General features: G+C 39.7%; 1 protein-coding gene across 8 annotated transcripts in view; it reads right to left on the reverse strand.

Annotated features, from left to right (window-relative positions):
• The window catches only part of SYNCRIP (synaptotagmin binding cytoplasmic RNA interacting protein), a 29,868-nt gene extending 8,661 nt beyond the window's left edge, over positions 1 to 21,207 (reverse strand). For 2 of the 8 annotated variants that reach the window (XM_081140108.1, XM_081140106.1), the window contains exons 1-9: positions 20,991 to 21,170; positions 18,621 to 18,739; positions 18,387 to 18,494; positions 15,744 to 15,857; positions 15,468 to 15,644; positions 5,412 to 5,547; positions 4,242 to 4,447; positions 2,076 to 2,225; positions 1,636 to 1,757 (exon numbers count right to left, since the gene is read on the reverse strand). In XM_081140108.1, coding sequence (XP_080996234.1) covers positions 1,636 to 1,757; positions 2,076 to 2,225; positions 4,242 to 4,447; positions 5,412 to 5,547; positions 15,468 to 15,644; positions 15,744 to 15,857; positions 18,387 to 18,467 — 986 coding nt within the window. In that variant the 5' untranslated portion in view covers positions 18,468 to 18,494; positions 18,621 to 18,739; positions 20,991 to 21,170. Of the gene's footprint in view, positions 1 to 1,635; positions 1,758 to 2,075; positions 2,226 to 4,241; positions 4,448 to 5,411; positions 5,548 to 15,467; positions 15,858 to 18,386; positions 18,495 to 18,620; positions 18,740 to 19,474; positions 19,635 to 20,990 lie in introns of all 8 variants that reach the window. The other 6 variants (XR_013998998.1, XM_081140104.1, XM_081140103.1 and 3 more) reach the window with 6 other exon arrangements.
• Positions 21,208 to 22,594: the final 1,387 nt, after the last annotated feature.

Consider the following 22,594-nt stretch of genomic DNA (forward strand, 5'->3'; position numbering starts at 1 on the left):
AACCAAAAATTAACCAGGACAAAATGTCAGTAATTGTAGTACAGGCTGAAACCCTGGTATAGTGGATAAGAGTGAAAACCCTAGGGCCAGACTAGACTGCCTTGGTTCAAATCCAATTCCACTACTTACTAGCTATGTAGACTGACCTTGGGCAAATTGACCTCTGTGCCTGTTTCCTCATTTCAAACTGGGTAACAGAGTACTGAACTCAAAGGAAAACAGTGAGGAGTAAATAGGAATGTACACTGTAGTTTTTTTTAAAATAAATAAATTTAAAAAATCAGTGAATTACTACAGTAAGTTAAAATGCAAGCATCCACAGAGTCAATTCCTTTTGACCTGTTGTCCTTCTCAAATATTAACAGACATACTGGTATTCCCCACCTTGTATTTAGTATCACCTTCCATCTATCAAGTCATAACTACTGTAATCATACATTAGGATAATCTAATCCCCTACACTTATATTCTGCCACTATTCCAAAAATCCAAAAGCAGTTAACTGTCGTCTGAAGGAGGTATGAAGTTATTTTCCTGCAGAATATATTCGGGGGGAGGTGAGATATAGAACATTAGTTCCCCCTTCAAAACCTAGTTCTTTGTAGTCTTTTTTCTTTATACTCCCCCCAAGTATAAAGAACATGTTTCTTTAGTCCTAGAACAAGCATAGATAGATCACTTAGATAACCACGGTATAAAGGCATCTTACATAATTTAATCTGATCCTCTTTAGGATCAGAAGACTGAGGACTGAGGCTCTGAAGAGTGAGGCTCAGAACTTGCCAATTTGCATAACTGCACAACCAACTGCAGAAACTAGAACTTGATTACTTCTCTGATTATGAAATAGATGTAAGTAGAAGCTTCCTGCCTCTTCTTTTGTATCCACATAGGGCAATGGACAGAACACTGGCCTGATATAGTCAAGTATACTGATTACTGTTCTTGCTTCAAATAGCAATTATCCCCTTTCCTCCTTAGAAATCAATTACCAACCACAATTTTTAAATTGCGGACTCCTTTCTTACCCAGGTAAGTTTCCTTCACTGTCTTAATGAGCAAATATCCCTTTATAGGTGTTCTAAATAGATCCAATAAATACAAATTACACACTTGTTTTCTCACCTCAATAACTTGTTTGCTTATTTAACTACACTCTTATTTCATTTTTCAGAACCCACGCACAATATATGAAATGTTTGGGGTACCAACAGGCATTATGTATTTATAAAGAAGTCTATTTCTGGCACAAAGGAAGCAGAGTCATAATAATTAGATTTAATATTTCCTACCTCTGAGAAAAGACTCCCTACTCTTTAATAAAACACATTAAGACTTTTGGACAGCTAATACTTAAAAAACATATTCAGGAGCACATTCTGTATAGTAGTAAAGAGCCCAGGTTGATTTTCACTTATATAAATTCCAATTATTTAGAATTACGATTATTTTCACATTATGGTTAATAACAAGAGCTCAATAGACATTTCTTGAGATTCTTGGCATTTCTCTGTGCCTATAACTTTTCAAGTCTTCTTTAAAAGGTAAAGACAAGTTACTGATTTAACAGGTTTGAACACCTGTTATTCACCAGTTACTCTTCCAACCATTAAAATTTACGCAACTTTTACTTACATTTGATTCTTTGCTGCTTGCCTCTGAGCTTTTCTTTCCTTCCTTTTCTGATCTGGTGGCTTAGCAAAAACAATTTCAATATTTTCTCCCTCCAAGTCCTTGCCATTCATTTCTTCCATAGCCTGAAAAAATTAGGTATTCATCAATATAAGAGGCCTTCAATACAATTATGATTCATTTAAAGTTAAAAAAAAAATCATCATTAATGTTGGAACGATTAAATAAAATAGGTTAGATTTATTTAAAGATCCAGTTCTTCAATTGATTATCTGTTTGACTTAGTTGAATGAATTATACAATTTGCTAAGGCCAATAAAGGTTAGTACGAGTAGATTACCTGACTTGAGTTTCCTTCAATTTTTTAAAAAACATTCTGATTATAGGATGACAAAATAATTAGTCTCCTTTAGATGCCTATAATGATTCCCCCAGTTATTTACCTTGACAGCACCATCTCGCTCATCAAAATGAATAAAAGCATAATCTTTTAGTTTCTTCACTCGTTCCAGTTTCCCAAACTGACTAAATGCCTTTTCTAGAATCTCTTCTGTTACAGTATTGGCAAGGTTGCGTACAAACAGCACTTTTACCTGAAATTTAAGAAAAGAGGGGAAAAAAACTCCCTGTATATTTCCAAAGAGTTCAATTTTCAAAATGCCACCACCCAACCCTGCAAAGTTAACTTCAGTCACAACCCTTTAGAAAAATATCAGAAATATAAAAAGTAGACTAAGTTTTCAACTCATTTGGGAATATACCAAGGAGCGTGACTGTTGGATCTGATGAGCAAAAAACCTGAACAGACATCTCACCAAAGAATATACACAGATGACAAATAAGCATATGACAAGATGCTCAACATCATGTCATTAGGGAATTACGAATTAAAACAACAGTGAGCTACCACTATACACCTATTAGAATGGCCAAAATCTGAAACATTAACACCACCAAATGCTGCTGAGGATATGAAGCAATAGGAACATTGCTGGTGGGAATGCAAGATGGTACAGCCAATTTGGAGAGCAGCTACTTACAAAACTAAGCATCCTTTTACCACTGATCCCGCGATCCAGCAATTACACTCCTTATTTACGCAAATGAGTTGAAAATACATCCACACAAAAACGTTCATGTAGATGTGTACAGCAGCTTTATTCCTAATTGCCAATATCTGGAAACAAGAAATCCTTTTGTAGGTGAATGAGTAAACTGTGATACATTCAGACAATGGAATATTATTCAGTGTTAAAGGAAATGAGCTATTAAGCCATGAAGACATGGAGCTACATACTATGATTTCAACATTTGGGAAAAGGCAAAACTATGGACAGTAAAAATATCAATAACTGCCAGGGGAAGGATGAATAGGCAGATCAAGGAGATTCCTAAGGCAGTGAAACTATTCTGTATAATACTATAATAGTAAATACATGTCATACATTTGTCAAACCCATATAATTTACACCACCAAGGGTGAATTCTAATGTAAACTATGGACTACGAGTTATAATGTGTCAGTGTAGGGTCACTGATTGTTAACAAATGTGTCTGATGTGGATGCTGATAGCCGGGAAGGCTGTGCATACATGTGTGAGCAGGGGATATAAGGTAACTCTGTAATTTCTTTTCAAAATGTCGAGTTATATTAGTAATTATTTTGCAACCAAAATGGAGGTGGTCATTTCCTAACAATGTTTTTTAATATCATGCCTTCTGAGATGGCTGTTGATCATTTAACACTTAACACAGGTGGTCAAAACCAATTAAGATCTACTTTTAAAAGCTAAAGGGGAGAGTGTTCAAAATATTAAGATAAATTCTTTCAGTCTGAGAGCTCCTCAAAGAACAATTATAAAATGTGATCTTTTTGGCTAAGTAACATTATCACTCACTCCTAAAATACTCCAAGTGGCACCCAAATTTCTTTATCTAAAGTGCTAATCCATTGAGAGCTTAATCAGCCAGAGGAAAAAAGAATCCTAAGTAAATTATCCTCAAGACCACTTATCCCTTCATAATATTCACAGTTCTGGCATTTCACTCATCTCTTGATTTTAGGAAGACTCTTAAAAGACAAAGGGTACAATAACAATTGCAAACTGCATTAATGAGTAAAGGGTTAACTCAAGAGATGTTTGTTCTCATAAGATCTCAACTGACTGCTGAAGCAGGATACCTAATAATAGCTAAACCTTGTAATTGTAGCAGCTCTGCTAAGGCCAGTGCAGCTAACTATTTTTAGGAGTAGGACTTTTAAACAAAAACCATGTAAGCTAATGGCGCCATTCTCAAAATCTCAAAGAAACTGCTCTTAGAATCCACACAAAAATGGAAGTAAACAGTCTCCGCAGCATGTAGGCTAACTACTGCATCATGACAGCTACATGATTATGGCCAAGTGCTCCGTGACTAAATTTCTATATTCACTTTCCATGCATACAACACTATTTCTGGTGTGTGGCCTTAATAAAGAACACTTCTCACTTTAAAAAATTTGGTTTAATATAGTACACAATCGTTTTATAAGTTCTTTTCCCCCTCTCTAAAGCCTGACCCCCGCCACCAACCCCTCAAAAAATTTTTTTTAACTTGACTGTCATTACCTTTGCCATAACCTCGGGATCCGGATCTTCTATAGGATCAGCCCATTCAACAGTTCCAACATTTCCCCAAACCTTGACTTTACCACTCATTAACCTACGCCTCGCCTGAGCAGCTGTTTTGTGATCTTCATATTCAAGAAAGCAAAAGCCTCTGTTTTTTTTCTTGTCGTCTGGTTGGTGGTATAAAATGACGTCTGTAAGACCCTCTGAAAGTAAGTAACCATTCCAGAGAAATTAGATAAAATAACAAACAAGAACAAGTAGTTCAAATGATTCGTTTTTCCAATAATGAATATCAAAATAAAAAATAATCACTTATCTTTACAGGGGACTCTCCAGATAATCTGCCTTTCCAGAAGAACACTTTCAAAGTGTTCCCAACACAGAAAAATAATTATTTTTAATTAGATCTAAGGACAATTCTGCTTCCATTAATGAAAGAGGCATAAACTCTTTACATAGTTGCTTTAGGAAAATGGCAGTGTAGGTCAGATATGGTTATTACACATTTTTCTTATTATGCAAGTAAGCACTAAAAATTTTCTGAAATTACTCTTTTCTAGCCTCAGATATTGATTATCTTTATTTAAAATGAAATAGAATATATCACTACATAAGAACTTCAAAAGTTCCTGGAGACTAATAATAGGCTGATAATTTGTTAAACACTCTAGGCAGACAAAAATGTTTTAAGGAAAGCCTGTCATTTGGAAATGGTTATAAAAAAAAGCTTTACCAGCACAAAGAAATTACACCATATTGATAATGTATAATCTCTACTTATAGCAAAAGTACTCATTATTCCTATGTCAAAAAATCAAATCATTACACATCTAACAAGCCTAAGAGTGTCAACCACCACCTAGAAATGCATACAAATACACAAAGAAATACAATCTTCCAAACGGTATGCACAACTATGATTCTGCAGACTGAGTTCAAATCCCAGTTGCATTCTTTACCAAACTACATAACATTCAGGAAGTTATTTCCCCAAACCCTTTGTGCCTGTTTTCCATACCTGAAAAATAGTTACCAATCTCCTATGGTTGTAGTGAGAATACAATGAGTCAATAAATGTAGTGTTTTAACACAATTGCTTGTCAGCAGTATGCAATTACTACCTTCAGTATTAAAAGTTGCACCTCCTTCCAAATAAATCCAACTTACCTGTTACTTTGCTAAATTCTTCAAGAATCTGTTCCTTGGTTTTACTCTTAGGAATAGAGCCCACAAAAAGCCTATTGTTGGCAACCGAGATGCAGACACCAATGTGTTTTCCGGAACGAATTTCATGATTATTATACTGAAAGGGGAAAAAGTACACCATGTTTTTAAAATACTCATATCCTATAAGTGCTTATTATAGAAAGATATGCGTATCCCATACACAAACACCAAATCTTTTAAACAAATTAAAATGTCAACATGTTTCTCAAGAATTTATCCTTTAAAAAAGTTGCCATAAAGGCACTGCACAAGGAAATTATAATCTGAGACAGACATCAAGATTGTACTGACAAAGCACAATAAACAAGTTTTGAATTAAATGAATGCAAAAAATTGTGAAGACCTTGAAGTCTAGGAAACTTGATAAGCTAGGAGTCAGGTGTGTAGCAACAGAAATACAAAATGGTTGATTCCAGAATACTCTAATTTCTACTTAAATCCATCCTGCCAACCAGTTGTCCTCATGGCAAGGGAAACTGATTCAAATACCAACAAGCTTTCTGCCTTTCTATAAACCAACACCTAAATTATTTTTCCATTTCCCCTTAACATCTTACACAAAGTTGCAATAATGATTTTTTTACTTCAAATACTTAAGCCTAAAAGGGAGAATCTTGTTAGTCTGAATCCAACTCTACTCTCCCGCCCCCCATTCAAATTTTATTAAGTCTGCAATAAAGTTGGAGAAAAACAAGTAGACAGATTATAGTAAAAGTATAGTAGTAACTATAGAACTACAGTAAAAACTAAACTTTATCTTCAAGTAACCATATCCCATAAAAGGGTGAAATATTGTAGAGGCAAAACCCAACCTGTCAAAGTGACAAACATACTAATCAGTATTATTTACAAACCAGAGTTCAAAAGTATTAGTTTTCTGGAAAAAGTGGGTTATATATATTACACAGTTTAAATCACATCGAAATTTCAACATAGTAATAATGGTGTCAGCAGCAACGATTATTAATCCCCACACACCTGGCCTCAAAATCTACCTTAAAGGTACATACAAGTGAAGCTATACAAGCTAAAGAATCAACATGAATTTCCATATAACTTATTAGACCAGACTGGTGGCAAAAGTTGGCAAAAGTAAAACCACCCTTCTCTCACTATCATTCCCGTTCTTGCATAACAGGTATATAAGAAAGCACACATTAAAAGTCAGAAACTCTCTCCCCCTGTCCGTTTCTCCATCTCCAGATATTCAAAATTTAACATAAAGCTCAAACACCCTTCCTCCAGTTCAGAACAGTTGTACTTCCTAACCTACCTAGTCAAGTTCACTCTACCCAAGTCTCTGGTCATTATGACCCCAGGATTCTCTGTTCTCTACACTTATTCCAGAGACATTTTTTCTTCAAACGATCACCAATTTTTGCCTATTGAAAAAAAAAAAATCTCTCAAAGGCTTCCCATCACCAAAAAGATAAAGTTCGAATACTTGTACATTATACAAATCCATCCTAAAATCCCTTTATCTCCACAATACTATAATCTTAGCTATTTACATCATTTCTCAAAACAGTTTTCATAATGCTAAGCCTCTGAATAAAATGCTTTCCCTGAAAGTTCCACTATCCAAACTCCTCTGCATACTTGTGGATTTGAGTTCAACCATCAGAATATTAGACAATCCCTAAATCCTATACAGGTCAACAAAAACACCCTTCTATGTTAACACAGACCAAGAGTTCTCAACAGGAGTGATTTTGCCTCCCAGGGGACATTTGACAATGCCTAGAGACTTTTTTGGTTGTTAACTAGGGGTGGGAGGCTGCCTGCTGCTATTTAGTGGATAGGTAGAGGTCAAAAATGTTACTAAACATACTACAATTCACAGGATAGCCCAGCATACAAAAGAATTATCTGCTCTATGAGGCTGAAAAATAATGCCACAGACTTTTCTTAGTATTTATACTCTATTTAAACCAAAAACCTCTTAAAAGTAGAAATATATGGGTTACCTGCAAATAGTAGAATTATGGCTGAATCCACCACTGCATTACATTACAGACAAATAGACTACAATATCCTATTTCACAAATAAGTTAACCTAACACAATATGTTGTTTTAAGCTCTGTATATTTCCTAAATTTCTATAATCTAGCGTCTAATAGATTAGTGACAAATCAATGGCTTTCAATTTGGTCACTTAGTCTTGAACTCCAGGAGTTCACAAAAACAATTAAAATAATAAAAAAAGAATGAAAGGAAATACAAAGCCGCTTAAAGGGAAACACAGGAGTTATTCTGAAGATGATAGGATTTGGTATACCTTTCCCTTTATTTTTATTCCCCAAATGTTCTAAGAGCAGGAACTGTTTACTATAAGAAAATACTTCTGTGTTTTTTAAAAAGCTTACAAAAAATTTTAAATTACTGGTTATATCACTTGCATCAACATTAACAATGCTGTAACAAGTGTTTCCATTATTTATCGAGAGAAGAAAAAGTTCTTCCCTTCTAATCCATTAGTACTAGCCCTGCTATGATTAATCAAGGCAGGGCAGGTAGAAAATATATTTAGGATGGCTGTGGTCTGAGCTATATAAATGACATGAAGATTTAGCAGGATTTAGAAAGTCAACTATAACTCTTCATATTATTATACTTAAAAAAAAAAAAATTTGAGCCTTGCCGGGCGTGGCTCAGCGGTTGAGCGTCGACCTAGGATCCAGGTGGTGGGGGTTCGATTCCCAGTCAGAGCGCATGCCCGGGTTTCGGGCTTGATCCCCAGTCGGGGACGTGCAGGAGGCAGCCGATCAATGACTCACTCATCATTGATGTTTCTATCTCTCTCTCTCCCCCTCTCCTTTCCTCTCTCTGAAATCAATAAAGACATATTTTTTAAAAACACACAAAAAAACTTGAAACAATTATAGCTAATCCATAGAGAATAAACTGGCTCACCAATGAAAGTCAGTCATTAAGGAGCAAAGAAGACCTCTTGAGCCTATTATTCAAATAAAGCAAAAGTACCTAGAAATAAACCTTTTTTTAAACAATGCCCCATTTCCCATATACACATTAAGCATGCACTTTCACATATATATGAATTGCTTAACTTTTCTCAATTTTCAGTTTTTAAGACCAATTGGACATCTTAAATTCAAAAATAAACTTCATCCCAGCTGGATAACAGTGAGTTAGATGCTAGAAGGGCATTATGAATACTGTTTGAACCTTAAGAGATATTCTAATTTGCTGATAAAGCCTCTCAAGTATCAGTAGAGATCAAGACACCATGATGATTTCAAAATTTTTAAAAAGTGAGGTCTTTCCAAACTCTAGGAAGGTGGGCACTGATGTTAAGGTTAGAAATCTAGCTTTCAGATCCAGTACACCACAGTGAGGTGACAAAATAAAATAAAGATGAATTTTGAACATTAATGCAGTTTCAGTATTTCAACCAAAACAGGAGTTGTACAGTCTGGAACATTTCTGTCATCTAGGTTCAAAATAACAAGTCATTTTTTCCTTCCCTCATAGCCAGTCACCAAATCCTGAGAAATTTAGCAATCTCTTATTTGGAATCTGATCCAGAAGTGGTTGCTCAGTCCTAACTCTTCTTATAGCAGCAAAACCATCACCTGCCAAGCTTGTCCACTTTATTTTTAAACATTTAATTACAAAGACTTCTTTACATACTGAACCAAAATTGACATCCCTAAATATTCTACAATAACTCTATTTCCTCCCCCAAATGACAGCACTTCATTTATCTGCACACAATGCTCATGACTCAATTGTTCTCTACATGCTAGGCTTATCATTCCTTCCCTTATATCAGCAAACCAAAGTGCTTCCTGGAGTGTCACCAAATAGTGACATCCATAACATAATATTGTGCATGCAGACTGAGACTGAAGAGTTTAGAGTAAGCTGGAGACTATTACTATCTTCCATTTCTAGACACCATGCATCTATAACACTGCTTTAACTAGAGTCCCCACCTATTTCTTTCACTGTCCTGCTCAAACCTCTAGACACCATGCCTCTAAAGTAGTCCAAGATTACTTTAGCTTATTTGGCAACTGCACCACACTGCTGACTCACACTACAGCTTACATGTGATGTTAGTTCTGCATAAGACTTATCTTTTGTCCTCACTCAATTCCATCTTGCTGGTGTAAACTTTATGTCCATCAAAATCTTTTCAGGTCCTGATATTGTCATCTAGGGCATTTATCACTTCATGCAGATTCAAATTACCAAACATTTCAAGGGCAGTCCAACTACACCCTCATTTACATCACTGGTAATAACTGAATTAGAACTTACAACACCCACTGCCTATCATTTCTCCCTTTGAAATCTTTAATCTCTCTCCTTTCTATTGCTGTCTCTCTCCTGGTCTTTATTCTCTTCATCCAAACACCCTTCATTATTCTGCCATTGATACCATGCTACCCACATCAAGGCTCAACATTTTAATGGCACCACACAACTCAGCCCAGCAGCCATGACTAATGCTCTCTGGCACTGACTTGATACAAGTTTTATCTCCTACTTCTTTCCACAAAACACAATGCTTTAACTAGAGTCCCCACCTATTTCTTTCACTGTCCTGCTCAAACCTCTTTATCACAGAGCCTTCTCGAACCCCAACCCAAAGCAATCTATCCCTCCTTCATCCCTCCGTTACCCTTGAACCATCTGCTTCTACTTTAATTGTAATTAGCCTCACATGCCCTGTAAACTCTCAAGAGCTGAATCAAGCTACCTTGTATCACATAGTAAAAATTTTCAAGTTAAACCCACTAAATATTTGCTAAATTGCTACTAAAATATTTTGTGGACCCATATTGTCAGCTGTATTCATCAAAATTGCTGTACACGTTACACTGGTGTACAACCACCCTGGTAAATAAAACCATCAGTAGCTATAAAACCATGATTTTTAATATGCAAATAGAGATCAACTATTTCAGTGTTTGTAACACAGGCACTGTTAACATATTCAGCAAGATACTTCCATTACACAGGAGTGGGCAAAGGTAGGTTAAATTACCAGCCATCATTACCTAACAGATACATCATAAGTATACAAAATAACAATAATACAAATAAATACAAATAAATAAATAATACAAAAATAAACTGTCTTGCATACTCACAACTATAAACCTACTTTTTGCCTATCCCTTTATAGGACTACAATGGGCATTGCAACACCATTGGCCCTAGGCTCCAATTCCAGCAGCAAACCACACAAATATACATTTGCCTGCCCTTCCTCCTGGTCTTTGTGACAATGCCACACACTACATACGCTTCCAAATATTCCCCAGGGGGTAAAGGGGAAAGCTTCACCACGCCCCCACCATTAATCTATGATAATCCCTTTGACTGAAGGTAGCACAGAATAAATCACTGCAAATGGAAACTAGAAAACCTTACAATAGCAAAATGGCCCACAGCTAATATGGGAATGTTATAAATTCTTGTGTCATAAATAATGGATTAGATGGCACTGGCCTGCCAGTCAAGTTATTTATCCAGCACCTACTGTATAGTGGCACTATTCTAAATGTCAGGGAATACAGCCTTGGCCAGTGTAGCTCAGTTGGTTAAGCATCGTCTCATGCACTGAAGGGTCCCGGTGAGAGAACGTGCCCAGGTTACAGGCTCAATCACGTGAGGGTGCATGCGGGAGGCAGCCGATCAATGTTTCTCTCTCCCTTCCTCTCTCTGTAAAATCAATATAAACGTATTTAAAAAAATAAAGAAATGTCAGGGAATACAGGGCGGAAAAAGAGCTTATATTCTGATGATGAGAGATAAGCAAATAATTTATAAAGTCAAGATATAATTTTAAGTACATCTAAGCATTCAATTTTATCATGTTCAGAATACCATCATGGGGCAGCTGAGTGCGGGGTGCTCAAAATCAGAAAAGGCCTTCTAAGACGATTTAGGCAGCAGTCGTGATAACTGGTTGAAGTGTTAGAAAGCAGGGCAGCAGAAAGTAACCTTGAAATGGAAAGTCAGAGCTTATGTGGAGGACAAAAAAGGCAAAGTATGGATGGAAGGGTAATAAAGAGTAGAAGACATGGTTCAGTGGTTGAGCATCAACCTGTGATCCAGGAGATTCCAGTTCAATTCCAGGTCAGGGCACATGCCCAGGTTTCAGGTTTGATCCCCAGTACGGGGCGTGCAGGAGGCAGCCCATTAATGACTCTCTCATCATTGATGTTTCTATCTTTCTCTCTCCCTATCCCTTCCTCTCTCTGAAATCAATAGAGACATATTTTTTAAATAAAGAGTAGGAGGAGAAAGGTTAAGAAGAAATCTGAAAAGACAGGACCTCGCTTGGAAGCCATTATTCGAGTTTTCAGCATGGGAATGTTTGTGATCTAATCTACGTTACTGAATGGTTAAGACTGTAAACAAGCAATAAAGAACATCAAAACTAACTAGCAGGATTCTCCAAACGGTGCCTTAGACTAGGGTGGTAGCAGTGAAGATGGGAAAAAGTGGTTAGATGCCAAAAAGATTTTGGCAATAGAGACAGGGCTTTCTGAACTCCTTATAACACTACCTAATCCACTACAAAATTTAAGGAATCAGGCTACCAGGTGACATAACTTGTACTGCTGGCTTAATTTTTTATGTCTAGTTAATAGGCACTCCTAAGCAAACCTGGTATCAAACTACTAAAGCAGTATGACCTCAGCTGGCCACCCAGCCTATTTACTCTTCTGCAGAATGAAAATAATTCCACATACCTTGAAGAATGAGTTGAGGTGGTAAAGGTAAAAATGAAACACCTAGCACAGCTCCTAGGCCTTAACAAGCACTCAGGTGGTAGCTATTATTCCCCTTTCCACAAATTTAGATCTTGCTTCCCTAGCTAAATTATCATTTAGGGATGAATTTTTTTATTCCCCAAAATCCAAGGCAGATGTTGGCTGAAAATGAGGTCATTTAATAAGTTTCCAGTTGCTTTTAACTCCATGCCTCTTCAGCTATTAACATCAATTAACCCATTTTTACAAGTAATTCAGACACAAATTTAAAATTTACAATAGCTTTTAATCTATGGAGAAAAATCACTGCTGAAATCATATAAAAAAATAAGGCTGAATACATCCCTATCAATCTAAGGTAAACTATATCAACCTAAGGTATTCCTCAAGTACAGGAACGTCAAAAGAGATAGTGCTTCAATCTTGCCTAATCTATAAAGAATACAAATGAGGGATTTTCTCAATCTGATTATCTACAATGAGAATGACAGTTTAATCATCATATATAAAAATTCACCATGGACAGAGTTGTAATTCAAGTAGACTGTCATAAAATGACATAATTAGGAACAATTTTCAAAATATGCTCCCCTTAAGGCATATATTTAGGAGAGGAATACTCATTTCCACAAATAAATACAAAGTAGCAACACACATCCAAATCAACCTTGTTTTGTATTTTTCTAGAATGTTTAATTTCCTCAAGTCTAATAGTCCCTTATTTTACTCTTGAATTAAGGCAAATTTCCCAATTATACTATCACCATAACCCTAGTCATAGTAAAGCATCCTTTTTTTTTTTTTTAAATATATCTTTATTGACTTCAGAGAGAGGAAGGGAAAGGGAGAGAGAGAGACAGACAGAAACATCAATGATGAGAGAGTCACTGATCGGCTGCAACCCGTAACCCGGGCATGTGCCCTGACCGGGAATCGAACCCCGATCTCCTGGATCCTAGGTCGACGCTCAACTGCGGAGCCATGCACGGCTGGGCAGCATCCTTTTTTTAAAAAGCAGTATGTTCAATTCATTCCAGTAGATATGTACCACCATTAAGAATATATTTTAAAAGCACCAAAATAAAATGCAAAACTTCCTATTCATCAGGCAGTAATAAAAAGTAAGTTTGCCTCCAGACAAGGACTCAAATCATAAACCCAGAAAAAAAATGTGAAAAGGTTTAGGACAAGAGTTAGTTCCTAAACCAATCAAAATGGCTCTTTGGTTATCTAGGGAAAGTTTCTGTATTACAGTTTAAAAACTTTATATTAATAATTAGACTACACACTAAGCCTACAGCAATGTAATTTTGGACTATATTACCTGTTAAATCAAGGCAACTGTCCAAACCAAAACATATTTCATAGTGGGTATTAACTGGCAATCAAAATTGTTATAACTGGATTACATCCCTTCCTCTAATGGACATAAGATTTCTGGCCATTGTCTACAAGTAAGTTCCAGTGAGGACCTACCATAATTACTGTATTGTGGTAGCAAAAATTAAGGAGCCTACAAATGCTGGTTTAATGATTCCTTTAAAAATGTTAATACATAAGTCATTACTTACAACACTAAGTAACTATACTTATTGAACAAAATTAAAACTTTAGATAGTAACTTTAATGAACTGTATCTGACATCACTGGCTAAATCTTGTACAGGTTTTTGTAGTGAGATACCACCTCACCGCCTTCTCAATCATCCTACATTTCCACATTAGAACTGCTACTTTATTACTACCTGGCAAAAATGTTCTAATTCTTTTATAGATCAAACTGAGCAATTTCTAAAGTAAAACTTTCCAGAATTCTAAAAAGTCCTTAATTATACCTGAACTGCTTAAACTAAAATTTGGACAGCTCAAAGGTTACCAGTGAGAGCCAGCTATACACCCTCTAAAATAGGAAGCATTCTTTGAAGGAAGGAAAAATCAGCCCTGATTTTAAAATACCTAAACTCTTGAATTCTTTTAAAGAAACCTATGTTCTTCCAAGTAGCATACTTTTCTAATGTTAAACCTTTACTATATTCAATTATACGCACCAATGAAAACACGCAAACAATATAACAGGCAAAACAAAGTATATTTGTTTTCTCTCCTCTTTAAGGTTTGCCTTAAAATGGAATATATCTGATTGTGAGGGAAGGAAAACTAAAGTTTAGGAGAAAGCTGTCTGAGGATTCTAAGTTTGCTTACAATTACCCATAAAATGTAAGGCAGATAAGGCAAATTTAACAAACATTTGCCGTAGTGGACCATTTACATTTCTTGGTTTAAAATTAACTCTCAGACCTGGCCAGTATAGCTCAGTTGGTTAAGTGTCATCCCACGCAACAAGAGGTTGCTGGTTCAATTCCCAGTCAGGGCACATGCCCAGGCTGGGGGCTCAATCCCCATTTGAGGCAGCCAATCGATGTTTCTCTCATAGATGTTTCTCTCTCTCTAAAGATCAATGAAAACTTTTTTAAAAAAATTAACCCTCAGCATCTTCAACTATAAAATGTAGAAACTTTAGTCACAGAACTTAATATAACTAGTTTGAAGGAGAGTTATGTAAGCCATAATTTGAAACATTAAAATTTTTTTAAAGTTGGGAAAAATCACTAGGTCCTCACCTAATACCCCTTATATTTTTAAGTCAAGTATTGCCACTCACCACAAAATCATTTATTTCATTAACTAGAAATTTATCATCACGTCTGTGATGTATTTTTTTAGTATATCTTTATTGATTTCAGAGAAAGGAAGGGAGAAGGGGAGAGAGTTGAAATATCAGTGATGAGAGAGTCATTGATTGGCTGCCTCCTGCACACCCCCAACTGGGGATCAAGCCCGCAACCCGGGCATATTCCCTGACCAGGATCCAACCATGATCTCTTGGATCCTAGGTCAATGCTCAACTGCTGAGCCATGCCTGGTGGGGCCTGTTAAGTATTTTCAGAAAAGGGATGGCCCAGATACAGCCAGGAACTATGAGAGCCCTTCCTACTACAGTTACTTTCTTAAACCTTTTTAACATTCCTATAAATTATAAAAAATAATCACTAAGCCAGATGTTTCAAAGAACCAGGAATTCTACCATACTACCTTATAGATCCTGACTCTGATCAACTAACTATACACAGGAAGAATACTGCTACAACGTGTACATACAGAATGTGAAAGGCAGGCTTGGTAAGGAAAAAAAAATGGCTTTAAAGACAGTGAATGTGAAAGAATGAAGGGAAAAAAAACTTACCAGTTTAACAGCCTCCTGAGCTGCTTCTTTTGCACAAAAAGTGACAAACGCATAACCTCTATTGAGACCTGTGAGTGGATCCATCATTAGACGAAGATCCCATATAGGTCCAGCTTTCTCAAATAATGGAACAAGTTCATCCTCAAATAGATCTCTTGGGATCTTCCCCACAAATATCTGTAAATTAAATATGAAGTAAAAACCATGGAGAGTTTCTTTAGGAAACCGGACACCTGTGCATTTACCACAAAAGGTACAAGTTTTTAGTTTCTTTACCTCAGTGCCAACAGAAGGCTGCTGACCTGAATAAACGGAATCTGGAGGTGGTCCCCCATACTTCCTCTGTCCAGTGGTCACATCAAGTGTGTAGCCTGTTCTTTCCAAGAGTGCCTTGAAGAATTCAAATATTATTAATACATTTAATTCACAAGACACACATTCACACATTTAGCAGTTAAAAATTGAAATCAATCTTATTCACATTTTTCCATTTATTCTGGCAACATTCCTACAAAAAGGTTTCTGGTGTCTTCTTTAGAATTTCCCCTTTAATGTACACTTGTAAAAGCCCTAATTCATAATGAAAAATCTCAGGATCCTGTTCGAATTATTTGCTGGTCTCTAATTATTGAGTATGATTAGCGAACAACAGAGAACATTAACCCATCCATCAACAACTTTCAAGGTAAGATGTATCTATTCTAATACCTCCTAAAAAAAGTGACTATACCGCCCTAGCTAGGTAGCTCAACTGGTTAGAGCATCGTCCCGACATGCCAAGGTTGCAGGTTGACTCTTCAGTCAGGGCATATATAAGCAGCTATCAATGAAAACATCAATGAGTAGAATAAAATCTTTAAAAAAAAAAAAAAAAGGCTGAGTTTAATTCTCTCCTGAAGGAGGAGCTGGATAAGTCACCCCTCCCAAGTCTGGATTTCTTACCCAATAAATTCCCTATACCCCACACTCCTGGTACAAATTGTCACTGTGGGCATTTCGCCAACCTTTATAGAAATTACACTCCTCAAACTAAGTCCAGAAACTCAGAAGCTATAGGAAAAACAACCTCTTATTCATTTAACATTCAATGCTTCACAGAATACTATGGGTCATTCAGAAAAAAGTAAGAGCCAAATGACTTTGAAAACTTTATGAAATTGCAACGTGACATAATTTCTACATTTTATCTCCCTGAAAGTGAACTGTTAAAATTTACACAACTCATATTTACTTAGGGCATTAGGAGTTTCTCTTCATCCCTTATTATAGGCAAATGTACTAGAAAGAAGTAGTCCACCGTTAGCCTAAGGAAAAAACCAAGAATTATTCCCCTTCTCCACCATCTCAAATCACAAAGCACAAAACCAGTTTTCTAAACAATAAAACCAATCTAATAATTAGCTAACAAATTGTGAAATAAAAACACACCAGGCACATAACTTAGCAAAATTCTGTTAAATGATTTAGGGTCACACCTCTGTCTCTGAAAATGACCAGAAACATCGTAAACATTTTCTACTCTAAGAACAGTAGTATTTATGAAAACATACTGTAAATGACAAAAACGTCTCTATTCCTAAACTCCTAATGAAAAGGTTCACAAAGTGTTAAATATTTTATGCAGTATTTTTCTATTATACCCAGATATTTGCTTAAAGGTGCAACATTGGGTTAGTAACAAAAATAAACTCAAACCTATTACTATCACATATACTAAACCATTAAATGGCTCCTCTTCCTTTTTTCCCCATATGTAATCCCTGTGCTCCTTATACCTTAATTTTTATATAACCCAAGTAATACCTTTCATCAATTCCTAAAAACAAAAATGAAAAACATATTGTTAAACCACCTATAAAAATGCCTCTGCCTTCTTGTCACGTTACACTAACACTCTAAGCCACTCCTTTCCAAAGACAGAACTAAAAGTCACACAAATTACACTTTAAACTTTTCATAAAATTTATGAAATTAGTAATTTTAATTCCCAACCTAGATTTAATTATAATTGGTAAAATTTCCATGGAAAATTAGATTTATAGTTCAAACAAAATTCACTGACAGTTACATCTGTGAAAACCTCAAATTTATGGATGACATTAACCACTAACTCCATATTCCAAGCTTCACTCTTCCCATACCATTAAAACACCACCTAACACCTATACTGTTTTAATAACTGATTTTCTTAAACCATAACTCCTGGCTCAACTGGCACACTATATTAAGAACACCAGGTTAAAACTAGTATGATCACCACTTTTCTACACAAAGTTCAAAACACAGTCAACTTTGAGGTCATTTACTGTTTTACCGTCCTGTAAAAAAAACAAAAAACTCCCACTCCTATCCTCAGTTTCCTCATTTACCATTTCCACACTGCTTTTAGAAATGAACAAATTAGCCTTAATAACTCATAATAACGGAGGGGAAAGAAGGCAGTATTAAATTTCTAAATCCATTACATTTGAGGGCTTGAGAATCCTAAGAAAAGCAGTCAACTGCTAAATGTACACTCTCCACCAGCATGGGGTGAACTGATCCCCTCCCATTTTGGTTCCACTGTCAGTAACCTAGTCTTGCAGATTTCCAAAAAACACCTCAAATATGGTGGATGTACTTCTTTAAATCTTTTCCTTAGAACACCAATCTCATAGGTTTAACATCAATATAGCTGGGTTAACAGAAAAAGTTAAGAACTGCTAATTGTTTTAGAAACAAAGGCAGGAGACTTTTCAAAAACTTGTAATTAGAAAAAAATTGCAAATTAACTCATGGTCATTAATTCTCAACAACTTAAAAAAACAAAGCAAACAAAAAAACACACTCATTTCACATCCAAGGAATATTTACCAAAGCCATAAAATAATTAAAAGAAATTTAAAGCTGAAGGGAGCAAACTACATTTTTAAGACATACCTTAATTTTTGCCTCATCTGGTCCTTTGCTAGAATCCGCTACTTTGGTCCCCTGTTTTTCTCTCTGCCTATAAGTCTTCATGACTCCACATAAAAAGGCACTTTTGTTCTGAAAAATAATTTTCCAATCCTATTTAATAATTAAGTCATCAGTGTCTTATTAAATCAAACTTAAACTCTATCAAAACTATACAAGATTTTCATTCTTTTTACACTGACATTAAAATAATATTACCTGAACATGAGATAGATCACTGTCTTTAAACTGCTGAAGAACTGCCAATGCGCCGTCTTCATTGAATTCTTTTAAAGCTTCGATAGCTCTTTCATCTAAATCACTATGTGCAACCAGCCCTGGAGAAGAAAAAACTTAATTAGCTGTCAACTTTTAATATTTTTGGAAAGGTTTTTTTTTTAAAGAATATACCAAGTTTACCAATACAGGTAACATGTGTGCCAACTGAGTATTCCTCCATTCCTCTTACCATCTATATAATGAAAAACACATACTTTAGCCATTCTGAACTGCACTATGAACTAAAGGAACCCTCTCAACCACACTTAAAATAAGTCAATTTCTTTTATACCTTGTTCTCTAAGTCAGATAGTTCTGAACACAACGTATTTCTACAGTAAATATATAAGCTTACAAATCCTAAAATCGACCAACAGAATACCAAGCCTGACAACTGAACCTCTATCCATTTCAAATAACCACTAGAAAAAGCAACAGCCACACCAAGACAGACAGACTACACAAGTCTATAGTTACCAAATTATTTAACAAGAATCCTACTATAAAAATACCCCCAAAAGTCACATGGCCTGCTCCCAACAGTTAGCAGCTGTTGTTACCATCATATACTTATCCATCTGGCCAGCCAGCCTTTACCTCCTAACCTTTCTTTCTTCCCTCCCTCTACTATGCACAGTGCACCTTAACCTCTAGTTCACAACTATCACAACATGGCAAAACAAAACTCCAGTTCCCACACTTATTGGAAACCACAAAAAGTTGCTATTTTAGCTCAAAGCCAGAAGTCCAATAGAAAAATTTCATAATATAATTTTGCAAGTGTTAGTTCTTACCTGCAACGTAAATTTCATCTAGTTTTTCAGCAACTTTCTGTGGTAAACCAGCATCAAGCAATGTCTGAAAATTTTCTGAATGGATAACTGCAGAAGTAGTATCCATGGGCTCTTCAGTACCATTTCCATTAACATGTTCTGTAGCCATGTTTCCAGAGATCTGTTCAAACGCAATAAGCAAAATTAAACTAGGATCTTCAAAAAGGGTAGAGGACAAAATGAGAGCCCCAATCTTTCTCTACCAATTTCTACACGAGCCAGCCTGTGCCTCCCTTTAAAGAAGCCTTAAAGTCACTATCTCCTGACAAGCCTGGTAAGTGAGGGGCACAGAAGCACGGATTCACTTGTTTTTCCTTAGCACCACCCCTGACTCACCTGCTAACACTCCCTAGGAAAAACCACATTACAAATGGAGCCCAATCAGCACGAGGACCAGCCAGCGTGCCACATGCAGCTGTGCCCATACAGAGAATGAGGTGTGTGTGGATAAAGCAAAGCTGGGCTTTTCCCTCTCAAAGGTAAAAACCCCCAAAGTGCGCGCTTTTCCCGCCTGCCGCTTATAGATCAGTAACAACAGCCAGCAAAGAACAAAGCGCTCACACAAGATACCTTCCCACCACCCAATTTCTCCACCCTTCACCCCCGCACCCCAAAGCCCGCCCCCGGCTCCACACCCAGAGTAGCAGCCTCACCGCTAAGGCCATCAGGAGCCCATTAGAAACACGTGCTCTGCGCCTTCAAATGTCCTACAACTTCCTCCAACGGAAACCCACGGAGTCCCAGGCCAAAACGACTGTCACCGGCTCCCAACATCAACCCGAAGCCGCGGTCTGAGTTGCCGGAAAGCATCAGCAGCACAACCTAACCCCTCCACACCGATGCCGCGTCCGAGTCAGGCCACAGGCCCTCCCCGCCCCCCCCTCAGCGCCGCCGTCTCCACCGTGACACATGGCTCTCTCTGCCCCGGGCGCCGGCGACCCCGGCCGCACGCTGCCCCGACGAGACGCGAGCCTTGGCGCGCGGTGCAAGCCCCCACCCCTCTCCCCGTCTGTACAGTGACTGCAGCGCCCCGGCCAGCTGTCCCACCGCCGGACCGGGGCGGACAACCCGGCGGCGTGAGGGCGTTCCGCGAACTGCCGAAGCCGACCGGACCGCGAGTACCACTCAAGCCCTCCTCCCGGCTGCGGGACGGGAACAGCTCCTCTCCGCCCACTCCCGCGCCGCGGCGACAGCCACGACAGCACCAACTCCGCCGCCGCTCGCAGTCCGCGCGGGCCACGGGGCCGCCTCCTCCCTGGAGCGCCGCAGACAAAGCCCGAACGGCGGCAGCACATGGAGTAGAGGAAGTGGCGGCGCGGCCCGCGGCCTACTCCCAAGCAGCCCCAGTCAACGTGCTCCTTTCCTCCTTGGAATCCATTTTCCAGAAAAGCCGGTTTCTCCCCACACCGCCCTCCCCCAGCTCACTCCACAATGTCACGGAGCTCCCCTCCCAGACCCGGGTCTTGGCGGTCGTTACCTCCCCGTTGGGCTGCAGCGGAGGAATCCTGTCCGAGGAGATGGGGTTGCGGGAAACGCGTGCTCGTTGCTCCCTGTGTCCAGCGCGAGTGGAGCTGTTGTAAAATGGCGGCCGAAGCTCACGCCGCTGGCAGCAAACCCGATCCAGTTCCACTCGCCTCCGAGCGCGCTCCCTGTGCGCGCGCGCCCCCGCGTGACCCCCCCCTTCCCTCCCCTCCCCTCCCCTCCCCGGCGCGTCCGATTCTCTCACTCCCTCAGCCCCTGCCCTCCTCCAGCTCCTCCTTCTCTCCCAACCACCACCACCACCACCACCACCACCACCAGCAGCAGCAGCAGCAGCCTCTGTCCACCTTCTTCTCTCGGCCTTTCTCCTTCCCCTCCCTGCTCCTTTCCCCCACCGCTCCCACTCCGGTCCGCGGCCGCTCAGATACGACTGGCCGCCTTTTCCCTCCTCGCTCGCACGCTCGCTTGCTCACTCCCTCCCTCTCTCGCTCTCTTGGCCCCGTCCCCCGGTCCCTGCCGAGTCCGCTCCTCTCTTTCTCTCTCCCGCGCTGACGTGACTACGTAACCTACGCCTCGGGACGCGCGCCTAAGGGCTCCGCCCCCACGCCCCACCGCCTCTCGCTCCTCACCCCGGGGTTTGGGGACTGTGAGACCCCGCCCTTCCGCTCCGGCGGCGGCGGCGGCGGCGGCGGCGGAGGGGCCGAGAGTGAATGAAAGGCCCGCCCCTTCCCCTCCCAACACTCCTCCTCCCGCTCCCCTCCGGGGGGGGCGGGCCGGGCCGGCTCGGCGTGTCCCACTCGTTCTCCTTTGTCAGGAGACAGGCATCTCCCCACTCCGCCCCACCCCGCTCCCTCCGCAGCAACGCGGGCCCGCCACCCCCACGGAGCGCCCTCCCGCCCCACCCCCGACCCGCGTTCCGGGCTGGCGAGACTTTGGGCGGGGGGCTCGGAGCGCGACCGCAGCTCCCCGGGGGCGGCACCCACCCGTCAGTGCGCGCCGGGCCCCCGCCCCGGCGCCGAGCGGTTCCAGGCGGGGTCCACGTCGCCGCCCCACGCTCTCCTCGCTGGGGAAGCTGCAGGCGCACGTGTCCCCCGGGGCGGGGCGAGGCAGACAATGGGGCGGCGGGGGAGGGGAGCGGCGCGGAGACCCACGGAGTTTAGGTCAACCTGGCCGGCGGGACTCCAGTCCGGAGTCGTCCCGGGGAGACCCGGTCTCCCCCGCTGGACAATGGGACCTCCGGGCCCCGCGCCGCTGGGCTTTCTCGAGCGCCGAGGGCAGAGGGAGGGGCGTCCCGGGCGCAGGCTGGGGAACCCCTGCTGCTTCCGAGGGGACGGGGCTGGCTCCGGGCTTGGGATGGTGCGAAGGCCAGATTTGGAAGCGAAACCACCCGGTGAAGAGTTGTGCAATACTCCATTTCAGTCCCTGGCCTTTTAAGCAGTTAAGGGCGTCCTCGTAGCACAGTTTGAGCAACTTGAAGCCACACGAAGCTGCGTGGTGAGGGCAGCTGTGCGGAACATATCTGTTTCTTTTCAAAAATCTTGGCAACTAAATCTTATGTGAAGTGACATTTCCTTTGTAACCGGTTTACTAGTTACACGAGAG

Source organism: Miniopterus schreibersii (genome assembly GCF_964146895.1).
Source record: "Miniopterus schreibersii genome assembly, chromosome: 6".
NCBI lineage: Eukaryota > Metazoa > Chordata > Mammalia > Chiroptera > Miniopteridae > Miniopterus > Miniopterus schreibersii.